We start from the raw sequence: 19,553 nt of genomic DNA, 5'->3' as shown, positions 1-19,553 counted from the left end.
GTAGTAATCACAGCCTGATGTGCCTCATCTGCAGCTGCACTTGACCTCATAGACAGTCTACACACACTGCACTTAACACTATCAGGCTGTGTTACCAAAAATGGTGCCAAAAACACTGCTGAAGGTAAGGCAGAAGCTTCAGTTGATGCCACATGCCAGTGCAGCCATGAGAGAAGTCACAGCCTAAGGCTCCCACTTCCTCCCTCACCATTTGCTTCCCATTGCAGACATCTGTGATGGTCTTTAAAAATGCACTGGCCTAAGGTCCAAGTAGCCCAGGGGACCACGCTGATCATCAGCAGGGATATGAGTTCCTCAAAGCTAAGAGTGCATGAGATTGGTCTTCAGGATGGAATCAGGCAGGCTTTTATGTAAAATCCTCATCACATCTACAGAGATTACGCCATTATAATGATATACAAGAATTATTATAAAATTATAACAAAAAATCAGACAAAAATTGAGGCGACATCATTTGAGACTCCAGTCTATTGATGAAAGTTAAGTATCACAACCTCACCAGTACTACAACACTAATTAAATGGCAATGGACCTGTGTGCATTTGGGTAAACAAAGCCTCAGTGTGGATGTCATGCCTTCACTGACTTCTACCTGCCTCTTTTCTCCAGCCAGTCTGATCTCACTGGGATGCCAGGTGTGTCCTGAAGAACATTACACCATGTTGAGGACTACTATGAACATGGTGCAAGGACGTTCTCTTCTTCTCCATCTCAGCCCTGCCAACCTCCATGTAAATCTTCTCTATCCAACAGATGGGACAGCAGTTCCACCCCCACGTTCTTTAGAAAAGAATTGCTGCCTACTGATGGCTGCAGTTTTGCTGCTCCAAAACCAAGCACAAACATTTTTGTGAGAAATTTCAGCAAGAGATATCTTGCTAAGGGCATTTGTTTTTGCTTATACTGACACAGACAGAGGCTGCCAGCAACTGCTGTTGTTTTGAGCATCATTTGTAAAAAGAAGTTTCTCCCCAGTAATGACCATCATGGCCAGGAGACTATTCCATAAGAAATCTGCAATTTATCACTAGAGTGGATAACGAATTTTACAGAACATTCAATCAAACAAAGAACTACTTCAGAGGAATGTAGGAGATTCCATCCCACTTGTAGAACACCCTGAGAAAGGGAAAATATCTTCCTCTGGCATCTACAAGTGCTACATCAATTCCCTGTCATCAACTGCTGCTGATTTCCAACAACTGCCTGTGGTTTCTGCACTTATCACAAGAGCATGGACAGTGTACATTTCAGGCACCTGAATTAGCTCTCCCCTTTTCAGTCCTGCTGAAACATCTTCCTTTGATGCGTAGGCTTCAAATATACTCTTCTTCCTCCCTCGAGTGGGTTTATTTAGATTCTTTCTGTCACCTGATGTTGGGACAGTGGCAAAGGATCCTCCTGCAAACAAAAATTCGTAAGTGTTACCTTGCCCACCAAACTTGTCTGTGTATCTTAACAGAATCTGTACAGAAAGTTTTCAGAAAGTTTTATGTTCAAAGCTGAACTTCTGAGAACAGTTTGCCTAGAAATACTGGCACCCGACTTGAGAACACCGAAAAGTCTGGAATAATCATATTTTACAAATAATCAACAATCTTTTACAGCTCATTTTAAAGTCAATAGCATTCATCCCAGCCCATCTTTTAAAGCACAGGCTTCAAGGCAGCTTATTCCTGAAGTGTGTACACACACTGCTTTAATACCTCTGGGAGTTCCCAGTTGTCTGGGATTTATGCTGCTGTCTGAATTGTTCATTGTTTCTGTCTGCGATTCAGAGAGTTGCCTCTTCCTATCGAAGTTCTGGGGAGTTCTTGCAGATTCAGAGTTGTTTCTGGTCCTTGCAAACCCTCTTTTTTCTGCACCTGAAATCAAATACAGGTTTGAAATGACAAGGAAGGGAAGAGGAACCCCAGTGCCAGCTTGTGGTCCCGGTGAAGCTCACGGTCTCTAGTTCTTCAGTACAAGTTACAACCATGAGTCACAGCCTTTATCCAAGAGAAACAACGTCTTCATTAGTTCATTTGTAATCTGTTGGCTCTTTGGGCCTCATAACACAGCACTAACTTATTTTAGCATAAATAAAACGCTGGAAATTACGATGCTAAAGTTGGATACAACCCTTCCAAAATCCTGGGAAATTCATTAGAGCATATAAAATGTGAAATTGTTAAACTGTTTCCAAAGTCTCCACCCCATTAAGCCCCCAAGTAGTGAGAAAATATAACTTCCCTACAACTTAATTAAGCAGGTCAGGAATCAAGGAGGCAGAAAAAAATTAACAACCCACAGTGGAGTTGTTAACTTTGGAGCTACCAGAGGCAGCACGGTACACAAGGACACCAGAAAGAAGTGCCAAAGCTCCAAATGTCCAGCCTGCTCAGAATTGTCCACAATCATATGAAAATATTCTGCAGAGACTCACCCCTTACTTCCCTGCCATCACCTCAGCCCCTTCCCTACAGCCAGGAGAGCAAGCAGCAGCTTCCAAAGCGTATGCCAACGCTGTTCCACGGATCAGCACATTGGAATGCAACCCAGCGCCGCGCAGCTGCCCTCTTGGCCCTCCACCTGGATACTGAACATGTCATCACAGCTTTGCCTTCCAGCCCCTCCTGGCTACGCTCCCTGGGTCCAAGCTTGTACCTGCAAGTCAGAAAACGTGCAACGCCAACTTATTTGCTACGGTGCTATCCAAGTTACAAGGCAAATTTTTTACCTATGGTATCCTTCTCAAATGAAATAGCAGATTGCTTCACAGCAGCGAGGAAAAAATGTTTTAAAGGCTGTACTTAAGCAGAGAGCTTTAAAAAATATGGTGCAACAAGAGAAAACTGCTACTTTGCCCAATCACAGAGAAAAAGTCATTTTCATATATATAACAAGAGGCAAATCAGCAGGAGAGAGGGATACTCCTAATTCAGGAGGGAAGACAGGCAGAGGGACAACTGAAGGTGCCAGCTTAGACCAGTCTAGGAAGAGATTACGTACCACAGCAGTGTCTGCAAAGGGGAAGCTGAAACAAAGGGGAGGCTTCTGTTTTCAGTCACAATAACACAACATAGTTGGGCCTTTTTCTACACAATCAAGCTTTTCACACTCTGAGGGTGCTTCCAGGGCAAAGCCTGTTTGAGGAGGCTGCAGCTGTAATATGGCAAATTTAGCACAGCAGCAAATTCAGTTTTCAGATGAGGCGACTGAGGCAACACAACCTGTATGGCTCACATAATGAGATGGAATTAAAATTAACTTGATTTGCAACTGCCTAATGAACTAATTTACAAATGTCCTAAGGGTCAAGTTAAGTTTAAAAACAGACACCAAAAGTAAAAGTACAGACTAGAGAATTGGCAACACAATTTGCTCCTGGATATGTTTTCAGAGACATTTTGGTGAAGGAATCTGACTTCAACTGCAACAGACAGGATTTTAGGCAGCTCACAGAGAGGTCATGCAATCTGCTTCGTTGGAGGTTCTTAAAAATAGGTGAGACAGACGTCTGCCAGAGTTGGTCTAAGAAGAGTAGTTTTTTCCTTGAGGTAGTGAAATGGATTACACGAGCTCGTAAGGTCCCCTAAAGCCCTCGTTTCTATGACAGCAAGTCGCAGAAAATACTACTATGAATTAAAGAGCCCGGGATAAAAAGGAGGTTAAATCTTAACATATAATTAAGAAGGAGCTGAAAAAAAAACAAGAGAGCATAAAACTGAAATGCAGAGGGGGAAAGCAAAAACAAATCTCATGAATTGGGCAGCAAGCTAAGAGCCAGAATTAGGCACTGCAGAGAAAAGTTGTCCAGCACTTGGCTTGTCCAATGGCTCCAAAAATTTGGGGCCCCTACAGTCAAAAATAATGTACAGCAACAGCAAAGGGTGGAGAAGCATCTCTGTGTGATAAAAGGTAGACATGCAGAAAGGCATCTGCACATTTTCAGCACTTTAACCTTGGGCTTGCTCCATGGTGGGATTTTTCATTTGCTCAAACTCAAGAACAAAACTCAAAGACAAAATTCACTCAGAACTACAGACTCTGCTCCAACATGGCTGGCCTGCATGGCAGTTTACACACAGCCACTTTGGACAGTATTTGACCCCCTTGGCCATGACATTTATGGCTAAACAAAGCCACCCCTGTTACAAAGCCACAGGCAACTGTCACAATTAGCATTCAACTGGAACACATCGAATTCTGCATGACTGTAATCTCTTGTATTTCTTCTTTTAAAAGAAAGAGACCTAACTACAGGTCACCATCTGTTTCAACTAGAGTCGGTATCTGTTTCTGCCATGCACCTGTCCCCTAAAACTGGAAGTTAAAAATATCTCTCAAGATGGGCTTTTCTGCTGCCCCCACTGCCCAGCATTAATATTCTGATGCATAAACAGACATCATCCCACAAAGCAAACTGTAACTTGACTACTCTACAGCATAGGATATATTGAGACTATTCTTTCTGAAAAATCTATCACAAATATGGTTAAACCCTCTTCCAGCACTACATGTGTCTTACTTTTTCCTTGGTGTCACAGTTGAGAGATTTGTAAGATAGAACAAAATCTCTCATGGTAGGACGTCACACAAAGTACTAATACATTCTAGGCATTAAAATAACCAAATACTAAATAAATCATTAAGCAATGAATACAAGAAAAAAATTTAGTAATTTCAGTGGAAGGAAGATTAAAGTGCAGAGCTGAGGTTGGCTGATCCATCCTAACAGGAGACTGGAAGCAACCACAGAGCACCAAACACATCTGCTGTGCAGAACCACTCAGGCCTGAACACAGAGCAATTCTGGTGCACAACATGCAAATATTCACAACATGCAGCAAATGCCACACGTTCGGGTGTTTATGTGGCTGCAGAGATGATCTAGAGATTTTCCCGGTGAATGCAGCCAACACTTGCCTGGGATTTCTAGATATTCTGCCATTTTCTTGGGAAATGACAAAGGACTAATAATTTGAGGAAAGGTGGTTGACTGTTCCATACTTCAAGGCCTCTGGAGGGAGATTTGGGTTGAAAAAAATATCTGCACCAGGCATGGAGGCTCCCTACAAGGGCAACAGAGGGACACCTAAATGGGACCAGCAGTGCCACCCAGGGAGCAGGGAAACCCTTCAAACCAGGCAAAGGGGAGCACCTGTGGGAAGCAGAAACATACAATTCCCACCTCCACAGCAGTGAGTGCATTCATGGGCTTTCAGGACAGTTCGCAATCAGTCATTCGCATTTATTCTCATCAGGAAAAGAAGCTGAAAGGATGCAGGGGCTGGCTGAGCTCCCCTGGAAGGACAGCACTGGAGCTTCATCTGAAATCCAAACCACCTCACTTCATCACAACAATGACATCACACAATGGCACATTTTGGTCTTTAAACCTAAGTACCTATTAATCTTTTCTTATTTGGGGTGAAAAAATGCATGCAAGCAGCTTCCCAGAATAATTGATCTGGCTTACAGTAAGAGAGGAGGCGAGATGTTTTAAATCAGCTTATTTGGACATAATTTATACAAAATCACTCTAGAGTTTAGCTTTTGAAAAGTACTGCATTTAATTAAATTTACATCTATTAGTCAGTTGATCAACTAGATGGTCAACTAAATCAACTAAAATGCTCAACTAAACATGAAGTTAGCAAGGCCAGAAAGTCTTTAATTTTATATTAAAATTTGCATATTGCTTTACATAAGAAAGAATCAAGACCCTCAATTTTATTTCCCAAAAATAAAACATTCTAACTGCCCTCTCACACCTGACAATCTCTTTGATTACTGCCAGCAGAGCAGGAAAATATTGCTGAATCTTCATCAGCACATCCATAACAACTCCCGTCCAGAACCCAGCAAGAACCAGTTTTACTTGAGAGATCCAAGTGAATTTCAAGATAAGGAGATCTTGGTATAGTTTCTCCCATTCCTACCAAAGGGCATCTACACTTTCACCAGACATTTTCACCTCCAAACTTCCAGCTTTCCATCTATATCATTTATGTAGACACCTGCAATAGTTAAGCAGCTCCCTGGGGAGGCAGGACTGTGAAAGCACCACAGTGGTGCTGGGAACACCTCTGCAGTGTCTGACCCCCCCAGACACTATCTCAGCATGTAATGGTTCCTTTTACATTAAAAAAAAAGGAATTTATGTGGAAAGCATTGGAGAGAACAATATTGTTACAAACTTTTCCAATACAAAATACTTGCATCTGCTATTTACTTTTATCAGTCCATGACTGGACACCAACATGTACACTAACTCTGCTATTGCTAAAAGGATTTTCCATTGCTTCCCAGCATTAGATCATGGTCTAGATATGGCAAGGAATCTTTGGAAAACCCTGTTTTCCAGTTAGCATAAGCATGAGAAGAAACAGAAGCATACCCCCAAACTCGTAACATGCAATAGAACAATTTGTTATCAGTTAATGAGACACTCTTAACACAAAGTTCCTAAATATTTGTCCATATTTCTGCAATGTTCCATTTCATTGCTGACTCATTTCAATGACTTAAACCAATTTCCTTCAAAACTTCCAAGTAATTCTTCAAGACATCCCAGCTGTGCACTTAGTAAGACAAGATAAGGATACACCCATTATCTTGAAGATATGGCAGCTACCAAAAGAAGGATCACCCAACACTGCCCTAGCCCCAAAAGCAGAAATTAACCAACCAAAGACAACAAGAACTACCTGATACCAGCCTGTGGTTAGTCCCACACTCCCATTTAAGTCAGACTAGGTCAAACACAGCAAGAAAGTTAAAGAAAGCATGTTCCTGCTCATCTTTACTAGTGATTTAATGAATTAAGTGTCCAACCACAAGGCAGCCCAAGGCATCACCTCACAGATCTGTCAATTCAAGTTGGCCCTTGATTCCTGGCAGAGCTGACAAAGCAAATTTTAGAAACCATCAAATTTGGTCTTTTAGCAAATGAATACTCTCCAAGAGCTGCCAGGAAGTTCTATCTGCAACTTTATGAGGCACTATGGATGCTGATGTGTAACAGGGTGTATTAATAGTCTCAATACCAAAGTTCAGCCAACACAAACTCTGCCTTGTTTTGGAAAGACATCTGGGACATTAAAAAATCCACAAACCTACATGGCCCCTGAACAACTCATCTCAGGTACTTTTGTGAATCTGTCTCTGCACAGCTTTGATGAGCTGGGGGGATGCAGATCCTGGCTGGGAGCTCTGGACAGGCACAGACCTACTGCTGGCACTGCTGCACCAGGCAACTGCCCCCTCATTCTCCAAAGGCAAATCAACTCTGCCAGCAGAAGATGCTGTGCCAGTACAAACTGCATTAACATCAGGGTGGTTTTGCTAGGATCCCTGTGTCTGCCCCTTTCATATACTTAAGCAGGCAATTTCAAAGCTATTTGGTATTTTCTGCAGCTCAAAGAAGCCTCTAGAATAATTCGCTCTCAAAATTTAAAAGCCAAAATGTGTTTGATAGATTGTTTTGAATTTCTAATGCACCGGTGACATCCAGTAGATGCCATATTATAGAAGTGATGAAGTCAAAAATCTCCAAGCACTTAAATGACTACTACAATATCTGGGATCAAATTACCACACACAAGCAAAAACAACAGGCAAGACCAACAAACACCATTGAAGTGATCTCAAATGTGAGTTATGTCAACAAAAACACTGGTCACAGGCAGGCCAGAAGTAACAAGCTATTTATGTTTTGCAAAATATTTTGCGGATTTAAGAGATTAAATGCCCAACTAATGGTAACAGCCAAATCCTTTTTTGTTCTATTTAGTTTTAAAATGAAAAACACAAAGACAGCTGTTGGTGTAGCTGCTCAGGGAAGAAGTTCTGTACCAGCAATTAAAAAGACACTCCTTGGAATCAATCTCTGTGCTAAAGCCCCAATAATGCACATACAGGACCAAACCCCATCCTCCACACTCACTGAAAACACAGCTCTGCTTCAACCTATGTTAGGAACAGTCAACCTTCCAAATTTCTCTAAAGATGAAGTAAAAGAGTTCAGAATTCTTAGACAGCCTTGGAACAGAACCACCTCCATGCATTTTACAGTATCTTGAAGCCAAGAGCTTAAATAAAGTAGATGGCTCAAGATTAAAGACAAAGCAATAAGACAAATGAGGATGTCATGGGAAAGAATTCATTAGGGATGTAGGAGTGGAAAGGCAAGACTTGGTGATATCAGTTCAGTGATGTTTCATTGCAACAGAGACCTGCAGGAGATAAACATGGTAGGCAATATTTCAGATGCTCAATCTGGAGTCCAAGAGAAAATCTGAGAGTGCATTCTCCTTATCACAAGCAACTAAAAGAAGATCCTTCTTCTCTCATGAAATGTAAATTCAAAGAATCTTAAACTGGAGGTTCTGCAGCACATTCCTCTGCTTGGTCCAAGCCAGACCATGAGCAGCTGCAGCTTGATCAAGATTAAAGCTAAGAGTTCCTACAGTGTTGCTCTGAGTCCTCCTCAAAAGTAGCCAAGGAAGTGAACAATTTGAAATTCTCTTAATAATTGAAAAGGAGGGAAAACTTCCAGGAAAGGGAATATCTTGGTGGAACTGGAAAAGAATGGTAATACAACAGCACTGTAGGGATTTAGGCAGATGGCAGATTGCATAATTAAGTTTAAAGTTAATTAAACAGTCATTCAAAGAAGAGAGATAATGCAAACCTACATTTACATGCACGGGCTCAGCCAAAATGCAAATTCTATGCAAATGTCCTGAACTGAGTGGATGCTGTCTTGAAATCCAGCTGTCAGAAGTAGCTCCCAGGCCCCCCAGCCTCACTAATTGACCCATTATGATAGGCCACCAGGGTCCAGCCACAGCATAAATCCAAATGTAACCTTCCACCATGAAGACAAATCAAAATAAAATGAGAAGACATCCTGTTAAGTGAAGGCCTGTCCACACAGCTCTAAAATGAGTTCAGCAGTAATTCAAAGGACTGGAAAAGCCCAACTGGTCACCAGCAACTCTCTACAACCCAACACAGCTCTGCCTGAGCCAGCCAGCAGGATGTCTACGGGCATGGCTGTGTTTGTGCACCAGCACACTGTGAGCCATGGGTGCAGCCATCCAGGAGCCAACCCAGAGAGCTCTCTCACCCTGCCTCTTTGGAGAAGGTGATTCTCCAAACAGCTCTGGCAGAAAGTCTGCCAGAATCTGCACAGAAGAGTTGAACGTCCAACAAAAAAAGAACAAAGGGAATTCTTACAACATGGGGAACAAGTTGGCCACAGACAGGCAGCCTATCCCCCAGGCAGCGACTCCAGGTGGGGGAACACAGGATGTCATGGTTTGTCAGGGAGTTCTTAGGGCCATGAGCTGCCTTTGGAAGTCACTGTGCCACTGCAGCTGCTTATAAAGATCCAGACATCCAACATTCTTAAAATGAAATACTGAAGAAGAAACACTCTGACTTGGGAATTAAGGTGGCAAAAAAGTGGCATGTCCATGGACATTAAGGAAAGTGAGGAGTAGAGACAGATGCTCATTTCCAGATTCATGAAAACAAAGTAGGAAGGACACATATGGTGGAAGGCACATGTTGCCACTGCTCTTTTACTATAAGCTGCACATACTTATTAAAAACTCTTGTGCTGCTTGTCCCCAGACTTCAATATGGAACTAGGGAAAATGTTCATGCTGACTTTGGCTTTCAGAAAGGGCCTAGGCTTTGAAAAACTGAAATGAAGAAAAATGCACAATGGATTCTTTCTGCTGCTGAAAACAATGCTGTGGAAACTGCTCCTGATGGCCAAGATCATGTGCTCACAACACCATGCTTCCACTTCCAAAACACTTCCAAGCATCCTCTCATGTTTGCAGGCTTTTGACTTCAGTAACTCTGACAGTAATTGCAGTTTTATTCAATTCCTCGGCAGGGTTTGTGTTGTAGGAGTACTACAGGAGTGCAGGAGCCAAGGATACCATTCCAGGCTCTGAACGAAGGGCTGGTGACGAAACCCATTTAGTAGCAATAGACTAAAAGTTTATCAAAATAGTTCCTGTGCTCCAGCTGCGTGCAGCAGCACAGTGGTGTTGTCAGGGAGGGGGAACATCTCTTCTGGTTTTCAGGACTCTCTGTGAACCTGCTCCACCCTGCTCCTGACCTCCTCACTACCTCCTCCGCCTGATGACTGCACTCCTCCAGGCTCCCACTCCTGCCTTGGGATGTGGGTCAGGGCTGCTTCCACCCCCCTCATCTTTCCATCTTCCCTAAACATATTCCACAACGCCTTTTGCTCTTTGTTTTATCCAACTATGCTGTGAAAAGGCTTCTTCAAGACTTCAAGGAAAACACTTTAAAAACATAATATTGTGGAAGTTCTGGCTTTGATTTTTCTGGGCTTCAGTAGTTTGAGAGAAGCAAGTTGCTCAAAGATCAGAAGCAGCTAAGAGGCTTTGAAAAGCAAAATACCTGACAGGAGGTGTTAACATACTAGAAGACATTAACAGCTGAAGAAATCAAATAACTGCCTTCAGATTCCTACATATCCTGATGTAACCCAAGGTGCTGCTGAATGTGTTCTTCTGCTGATGAACCATTCTCCATACTATCCATTCAGTGCAGTAAGTACATCAATCACAATATCTAGCAGTGGGGGAAAATGCCTAAAAACATACAAACTGAACAAAACCACATTTTGGCCGCTGGCTTTTATTTGCAGAGAGCCTGGAATATTCTCCAAGGCAGGACATGCCCCATACATACATCTGTGGGCTGCAGCTGCTAGTGTTGACATTTTCCTTCAGCACCCTGGGAATTTTTTTTCCTTTTTTTTGTCACAGAAGACATTATTTTATGCAATAGATCACAACATTTTGTTTTCCACCCTGCCCCAGCCAAGTCTCTATTCTCTGTAGCTTGGCTTTCCCCACAAGAGGGAGTTCGGGACATGCAGCTCACAGCATTTCATGGTGCCGGTGAGCAGGGGATTGGGCTGGGAGGGCAAGAGATGGGCAACAGCATTTGGGACAGGAGAGGTAGGAGCAGAGCTGGAGAGGAAGGCAGCAGAGAAAGTCCACAGCAGCCACAGGCTAGAGAGGAACCACAAGAGCCACTGAATTCAGCTGCAAAGAACCTGGCCAATCTACCTGGATATCCATGCTGAAGGAGACACTTGGACAGTACCAGAATAACAGGCCAGACCTGACTGGGGTGCATGGCCTGACTGACTTCACAGACAGCAGAGGACAGAGGGCTTTTGCAAATTAATTCCTGTTGGAATGACAGCAGTTTTCAGGGGTGGAAATTGTTATCAGGGCTTCTAAACATGCTGGTGACAGTCCACATACCACAAGTCTTGGTAAAACTGTTCCAATGGTCATTCACCCTCACTGCTAAATTGTGCTGTATTTCAAGCCTGGATTTGTTTAGTCTCAAATGCATTATATCATAATCTGCTCAACTGAGTAGCCTATTATTGAACATCTGTTCCCCATGTAGGCAATTTACTGCAAACTCCCCTCCCCCAAGCCTCTCTGTGATAACTAAAGCAGGGTTCCTCCAATCACTCACTCACGATCCCAGCATTTCATCTTCCCTATGGCTGTCCTCTGAGAATTCATCAATTCATCACCATCCGCCTCAAACTGAGGGCATCACCACAGGATACAACACTCCAGAAGCTGCTGCTGCCGTGCCAAAGTCACACAGAGTCCATACTCCATCTTCCAATTCCCATGCTCATCCATTACCCTTTTGGCCACATTTCACAGGAGGAGGACGTTCAGCTGATTAATCCATCAAGAGCTCAGAACTTTTTTCCAAGCTGTTGCTTCCCACACCAGGTTCTTCGCACTGCTATCATGGCTCTGTGCTGGCAATCCAATAAATGGATTTTGTTTTGCCTGCTCCTAACCCTATTATTCAAAACTCTGCAAGTCATCAAAAAACCCCTTTTCAATCCTACTTATATATTTTCTTCCTGATGACTGACAGACATATTAAACAGCACAGGGTCAGGACATGACACTGCAAGAACCAGACACACCTCTTGGTAACAATTCTAAATTTACTGCAGCATTTAATTAGTTAGACTAAACAGGTTTTAAACCATTGCACATGTGCTGTGATTTAATTAAGTTCACACACTGACATCCATATTCACACCTTTGGCATCAAAACCCTAATCTCATAAGAAACTGACACTGAAGAGCTCAACAAGACCTTTGTTAAATAAAATGATGACAAGTCACAAAAAAGGAGATTTAAAATGAATTAAAAATCAATTCAATTCTTCTATGAGCCTATTATTCCCTTAGGACCAACACCACACTGACAGGCATAGTTACCTGCACTACATAATGGGGGCTAGTGAGCAGAAAAAATAAGTTAAACAAAATAGCAGGTTAACAGCAAGAAGTATTTCCACTGAGGAACATTTTCACCTAAGCGCTAGTAGGTGAAGGAAGCTCCTTCATTCACAGAGGTGAGAGCTTTGTTGCCAAATGCAAGGGCTCCTGCTGCAGCACGGGGTGCTCAGGGCTCTGGTAAAGGGCATGGAAGACAGTTATTAGATCACATATAAAAAACACAGTCCCTGCAAGGGCAAGATCTCATCTCCCCAAGAGAGGATACATCAGATATTAACTCACATACTATAGCTGATGTTTGCCAAAAACATTACTTGCATAAGATTCAGGAATGCAACTTTTTTTCTATCAAAAGCAAGAGAAATTTATGTCTGTGATGACGTTGCTAAACCATTAGAGAAAGGAGCATTCTACTTTTCATGTATTTTTCATATTTTTCATTTCTCAGATGGGGCCATACAGTAAATCCAGTTTTCCCTTCTCTCCTGTATCTTATTACTATGATTAACGTCATCTAAGGAACGTTACATTGAACCTGGCAAGATTAGCTACATTTTAAAGATTTCCACAGCAACCAACATTCTCCATTTACTGAGCTGATTCCATGGCCTTCAGTAGATTGCTGGCTCATGTTTACTGGTGCCAGATAGGGAGATAACAGCATTCTTGAGAACTGAACTTCACCACACAAGAATTGGACCACTAAAAAGTATCATTATCCCAAATTAGCATTACAAGAAAGGAAAAGCAGAAGCTGTGGTTCTTCCTCCAAAGTCCCTCCAGAGAAACAAAGGCAAACACACAATTACACTGCAGCCTACCATGGGAAGACAAAATACCTGAGATTTTGCCATCTTATTAAGGCTGATATTCTTGAGCAGCTGTGCCCATCAAACACATAGGAAAGCCAGTCCAGGATATTTCCTTTACCTATCCTGAACCTTTTAAATGTCAAGATTGCAGCCACAAGCACAACACCACCATCCAACAGCAACAATTGTTTTTAAGGCTCTGATGCTAAACACCAGCCTGCTTGCCAGCACCACTCCTCCGTGGAAGCTGCCCAAGTTGGTTAAGTACCACAGGCTGGGCAAATAAGTGCCAAGTGTCAGACAGATGATAAATCAGAAAGGGCTGTGGAAATCTTCCACTGTTTCATGTTGTTACCCAGGAACTGTCTGCTTCTACTGAGGGGGCATGTTGACCCTAACAGATGGGCAAGATACCTCCATCACATCATAAACCTATGAAGTTTTTAGTGAGAGGAGCCTCAGGAGGATACCTAGGGAAGCTGACAGTGTTCTTCCCCAGGAAGCTGTCTGCAGATACCGACTGAGACAGTAAATCTGAACCTATTTCACAGCAATCAGCCTTGACCAGCATCCTGCTCCACTCAAGATTCAACATCAACAAAGCCACCTCATTCCCAGGTACTCCAGCTCCCAAGATCCTCTGAAATCAAGCATGACTGGGAGATGGTATTCCACATTTGGAGGACAGTCCTTTCCTGAAGATGTCTGATTTCTAGGCTTTCCAGCAGACCTGGGAATGTGCTATCAAACAGCAATTCTCCCTCAAAAAACATGTCCTCAAAATGCAACTGAAATCTTGCTGTTCCAAATAAAACACAGCACTTGTTCTAAACTACTTATTGACAAAGCAAAGCATCACAAATATTGAAGTTCCACAGGGCAGCCATGCAAATCTCAACTCCCAGCATGTGACAGACAGATGCTGCAGAAGTAGTCAGCACTTCTGTCCTCAAGAAAAACGAGGTTTTAAGCCCTTTTATGACAACAATTTCAGTCAGCCTGAAAGAAGATTTTGATTACTAACTATGGATTGAAATGGAAAAACCTTAAGAGTCTTTGATCGAAGGCAGAAAACAACCCAAGGGACTTGATAATTTTCTGTTAAGAAAGTTTAAACCAAATTTTAGCCCCCAAAGAACCTAGAGCATTGGAAATTTAAGGGAAAATACCAGGAGGAAAATTGTATTAGATTAAAAACTCTAAGCATCACAATTTAAAGTGATATTTTAGGATTATTTTCTGGTTTACTGGCTTTTGTTTGGGAAGAAACCTGAGAGCAGGAGGTTTTACAGTGGTTCTCCTTGCAGAGGTTAAAACTGCACAGAAGGGAGCAACCACGGGATTCCTCTAACTGCAGCTTTGCCTTCCCAAATCCAGGAGTGCTGATGCCACAGAGGGAATCCAACCTGCAGTCTCCTGACTATGTCGTGTTTCACACAAGGGACAACAAAGTTCTGTTCACACTCAGCTCTCTCAACTGCAAAGCCTCCAAGAGTCAGGAAAAGCAGTTTCCATATGGAACTCCAGACAGAAACACATCAGCAGAACTGAGCTCCAGGGCTCAGAGACACCTGCCTGGGGCTCCATAAACCACTCTGCTTTCCTCTAAGGCCACAGCAATCACTCTGCCACTGAAAGGACACTCACAGGGACCAGCCCTTGCTGCCTACAGCCTGCCCCAGGGCACCCAAAGGGTTTTCACTGATCACATATCTGCCTCCACTATTAGCTCTGTCATTGCCAACCATGGCTAAGCCTGAGCTGAAGAGCTGTTAAGAAGAGGACAATGAAATGAAATGGTATAAAGAGAGATGCTTGCCTTTGAGATTAGCTCAAAGAGCCTTTTGGAAAGCCTACAACAGTCTGAAGAGAGCTAATTTGCGAGGAAATGTCACTCCTGAAAAGATGATATGCCTTGCTCTCATGGCAGAAGCAATTCTTGCCATCACAGCTTCACAAGCCTTGATTTAAACTGATCAAACCAGACACCTGCCTATGCAAAATAATATGACTTATATCAGCATCAAGAGAGAAATACAAGCTTTGAAGTGAGCAAATATAATCTGATACTGTGATGTGTGAGTTCTTATACCTAAGCACTTGCCTACTGCAAAATCTTCATTTCACTTAAACAAGAGTCCTAAAATACACTCAGACTGAACAGCAGAAAAGACATTTCTCTGAAACAAGTGACATATTTATTTTTTCCTATTTCTTTCCTCCCCAAGAAACAGTTTCACATCCCTGCAAGCTTTCTGGAGGGTAACCAGCTGCAGCTACACAGGAGCATGGCTGGGGAGGCATGCAGGGGGAAGAAGAGGAAAGGTGTCACTGCTGAACAAATAACTTTCCAATAGTCTTTCCCACAGTGTGAGTTTTCCACCTGGGAAGTCAAACACAAGGGCCAACATTTTCTGCTTTAGGTGTTTACACTAAACAAATATCCAGTTTTTAAAGGGGTTGTGCAACCCCACTTCCAACCGGAGCAGGAGGTCACTGGGGGTGTTTGCTTTTGAAAGCCAGGCTATTTTTACTTTATCCATGTGGGCACCTGCAATTTTCCTGGATATAAACTCTGTGCCTTTGAGACTCTTGATCTGTCATCTGCTCTTCCTACGCTTTAAAAGCTGAAGGAAGTGAAGTCTGTTATGACAGGCTAGCACAACAAATAGTGTTACAATGAACCATGTAAAAAAAATCCCTCCCAAAAATCAAGCTCATCAACAAAATTTTCCCATAATCTGCATTAAATCTCTATCTGTGATCAGTCTTGCAAGCACTCATGGAAGTTTACCAACTTTAGCACATTATGTATTGCCACATCTCAAAAATAACCCAGATAAAGCATATTACCTCCCCCTCTTGAATCTTAGGGCTTAGTTTTTAAGACTGATTTAGCTAAACAGTTATTTAATTTTCAATTTAAGAGTTGTGATAGGCCTCAGGCTGATGTTACCCAGCTGAGAAATCCATCTCTCTCGTACTTGTTACAGAGAATTTAACATGGTGACATTTATGTGTTCCTTTAGTAGTAGTGCATAAAATCAGGATAACAAAGTATTTCAGCATAAATAACATTCAGAGAAAGTTTTAAACCATTACACTGAGAAATGAAATTTAAAGTGTCTGGTTTTGGTTCCTTGTTCATGCTGTGTTCTGAGGTTCTTTTAATAAAAATTTTACTTATGTCCCTAAGTAGGCTTTTTGCCTTAAACATCACATTTAAGAGGCACATTCACTTCAGTACTGCAAAATGTGGCCTCTTTGTTACTAACAGCAAAATTTCCTGGAATCAACACTTTCTATCAGGCACTGGCTACTATACAGACATCTTAGCCCCTGAGTATTGGATTTACCTGGACCAAAAGCAAACCAGCACTCCAGATTCAAAGAACCAATGCAAAGAAAAGCATGACTGTGCCCTGAGTCAGCTCAGATCCAGTGGTCTTATTAATTTGGACTCTACACCACAGAAATTGGGCTCTTCTAGACCTGAGCTGATCCTGGAAGCAGCACAGCCACAGTCACAGAGTTTAGGCCAGGGAATTAGGTCCTGCCAGCACCGAGCTGGCTCCGCATGAAGGCATTTGCACATGCCACATGGCTTACTTGTAAACCAGGACAAAGCCACCCACAGGTAACCAAGGGCTGACTAACTTGGACAGAGCAGGACTGGCTCCTGTTAACTCATTCATGACTAACACACTGCATTCAATTCCACAGTAATTGTAGCAAATGGACCAAACAATTCCTCAGAGTGAACTCACCTTGGGCTCGACCTGGAGACAAGTGACTGTTTTTTCTGGCATTCACTGCCAGCACATCCTCACCAAACTGTTCAGTCAACAAGTGTCCAGCTGCTGCATCAGTGTTGGCAGGATATCTGCCTCGTTTCTTGTGTCTCTTCCTCCACACATCCTCCTCCTCCCTCTCATCAGAACCAGAAGATTTCTGCAGAGCCCCTCGGTGTCTCAGGCTGTTTGATGCTCTCCCACCAAGGCTGTCACTCACATTTAACAGGCCAGATGCAGCTCCACGCTGATACACATAATAGTCTTCCTCCACCTCCAGGTCTCCCCCTGGACTAACAATGGCATTTTTTTTAAGAGAACATCTGTTCAGAGCACTTTGGGGTTTATCGTTCTCAAACCCAGGCAGGGGCTGCTCCAGGTGAGATGTTCTGACTGGTGAATAGCTGTGCATGTTTATCCCATTCCTGACTGGATTATCCTTCACCAGGCCTCTCCTCAGAGGCAGGTCCAGGTCCAGGCTGGGGTCATTGGAGAAGCCTTCCTCCAGCTGCATCTTCTGTGCAATGTGGTTCAGGTAGGACTGGAAGCGGCCGCTGTGGTGCTTTTGCACCAGCCTGGCGTAGGCGCTCTTCTGGGAGGCAGCAGCAGCCTTGCTCAGTCCCTCCTTGGCACCCTGGGCAGGAGCTGCACTTCTCACGTGCCCCAGCTGATCCATAGCACAGTGAAAGGCCCGAACTTCTGAGAGTTATAAACAGATACAGAGGAAAAAAGGTTTATTTTCGTGAAACAAAGAGTCAAATAATTGATTACACCAAATGACACAAAAGTATAACATTTTTGCTGAAAAGGAATTCTGGGTTTGTAAATTATTCCAGTGTGGGGAAGGGTTTTCACAATGTACTCAACATCTGCCCTGCACCAAACCCCTGCCCATAACCTGTGAGTGACCACAGCCCATAAGCTGTACCTGCTCACACACCACATAAATACACAGGATTCCTTTAAACTGCTCTTCCTTGCCTTTGAAAAAGCCAGGAAAATTAAAGCAGCAACTGACAGACTGACCAGAAGCATCAGTTTGGAGGTTATCGGAAACAAAATCTTGTCATGTCCAGCCTGGGGTCCTCAAAAATAACTGCACCCTTACTGAAGCTCTTCACTGCTGCTGTCAAAAGCAAACACTGCCTGTCACCTTCCTCCCACAGTGACTGACACTTCTCCATTGCACAGGACAATTCCTTCAAACACCAGGACTACCCATTTCAGCATGTCTTTTTAGCCATGAACTCCCTCTTAGTGCAATAGAAGTAAAAAAATAATTATCTTGCAAGAGCTCCTAATTCTTACAGACTGAGACACACTGCCTGCAGCTCCATTCAGCACCACTTTCTGTAGATGGTGTCACATCTCCACCTTTGCTGCACAAGTGTGAAACTTAAATAGATCAAGCGTTTTCCAATCCTTTTTCAGGTGCTTTAGCTTTTAAGCTTTTGAAGCAAAACAACCTACTAAATTATGCTCAGCTACTTTGAAGTAAATTACAGGTATAGACAGGACATAGCAATGATTTTTGCTGTATGTAAAATCAAAGAAGAATGCAGGAATTTCTTGATAATGGGGCTCAGTGCAACTGCTGGCTTATGCATGTTTTCATAAAAATGCCTCTTTTCACTTCAGGACAAGTTTGAAGCTGAACAGCTGAATTTCACCCCAGCTGGTACATGAAGAATTTCAGGGCTCAATGTCATCTCTGCTATCCCAGAACCATGGGGCACTGGACTCTAAGTTTAAATAAAGGACACTGCCCACCATTACACCTCTCCTTTCCTTTCTCTAAGCACAGGGATGTCGGCAGGACGGAATACAGAGATCAGCAAAAGTGAAATTTATATTCACTTCCCTACTCCCACCACACTTGGAATTGTTCTTTGCCCTTACTCAGCCCTCTTTGCCCTTTCACTGTTGTTGCACAGAGGATGAGCACCCAGGCAGTGCCCTCCATGCCCACCCTGCCTGGGAATGGGGCACTGCCCAGCAGTGCCAGCTCCTCCTTGGCATGCCCACTGCAGCCCTTTTGGAGAAACAATGCACACTGCACCGGGATTTACTTTGGTAACTGGGCACGGATGTGAGCAGGCTTCACAATGCAAAGCAAAAATTAAAAATCCCTGAACAAATAGGAAAAATTCTTTATGTGGTTTGTGATTCTTTTTCCTAAGATTTTCCATTGGTGCTGGCCAATTGCTGAACTCTTCTAATAGACTGACCTGCCACCGAGCTGTTACCAAACACACGGGTAGGCCTACACCAGCTTGCTTTGGACGTCACCTTCTCCTGTTGCCAATGCAACAGAAGCAGATAACGTTTATAAAAGCCAGTGAGACTGCTCTCCAAACAATGGTTTGGTTCCAGGAGACAGGAATTTGTCATTTACCAGTAAAGAACAAACATTGACAGCTTGCCTTCACTGTATTTTCTACAACTTTAACCACGTGAGCAACCAACAACTGCAGCACTGAAATATACAAGCCCTTGTACATTACAGTTGCATTGTTGTCCTCTGCGGACAGCCAGGAATTGAAATGTTCCCAAGGGCAGAGGTGGGTACAGGTACAGCAGAGGGAGGGCAGAGGTGAGTA

General features: G+C 43.1%; 1 protein-coding gene across 3 annotated transcripts in view; it reads right to left on the bottom strand.

The window, feature by feature from the left end:
- The window catches only part of DIS3L2 (DIS3 like 3'-5' exoribonuclease 2), a 179,644-nt gene that overhangs the window by 159,414 nt on the left and 677 nt on the right, over window positions 1-19,553 (bottom strand). Inside the window, exons 1-4 of one of the 3 annotated variants that reach the window (XM_074547293.1) lie at window positions 16,930-17,068; window positions 2,447-2,667; window positions 1,728-1,886; window positions 1,280-1,422 (exon numbers count right to left, since the gene is read on the bottom strand). In XM_074547293.1, the coding sequence (XP_074403394.1) occupies window positions 1,280-1,422; window positions 1,728-1,779 (195 nt within the window). In that variant the 5' untranslated portion in view covers window positions 1,780-1,886; window positions 2,447-2,667; window positions 16,930-17,068. Of the gene's footprint in view, window positions 1-1,279; window positions 1,423-1,727; window positions 1,887-2,446; window positions 2,668-16,929; window positions 17,653-19,553 lie in introns of those variants that run through there. The other 2 variants (XM_074547292.1, XM_074547291.1) reach the window with 2 other exon arrangements.

The sequence above is a fragment of the Zonotrichia albicollis genome, chromosome 9 (assembly GCF_047830755.1).
Source record: "Zonotrichia albicollis isolate bZonAlb1 chromosome 9, bZonAlb1.hap1, whole genome shotgun sequence".
Taxonomy (NCBI): domain Eukaryota; kingdom Metazoa; phylum Chordata; class Aves; order Passeriformes; family Passerellidae; genus Zonotrichia; species Zonotrichia albicollis.
The sequence above is the reverse complement of the archived record's forward strand: the minus strand, read 5'-3'. Positions and strand labels throughout refer to the sequence as shown.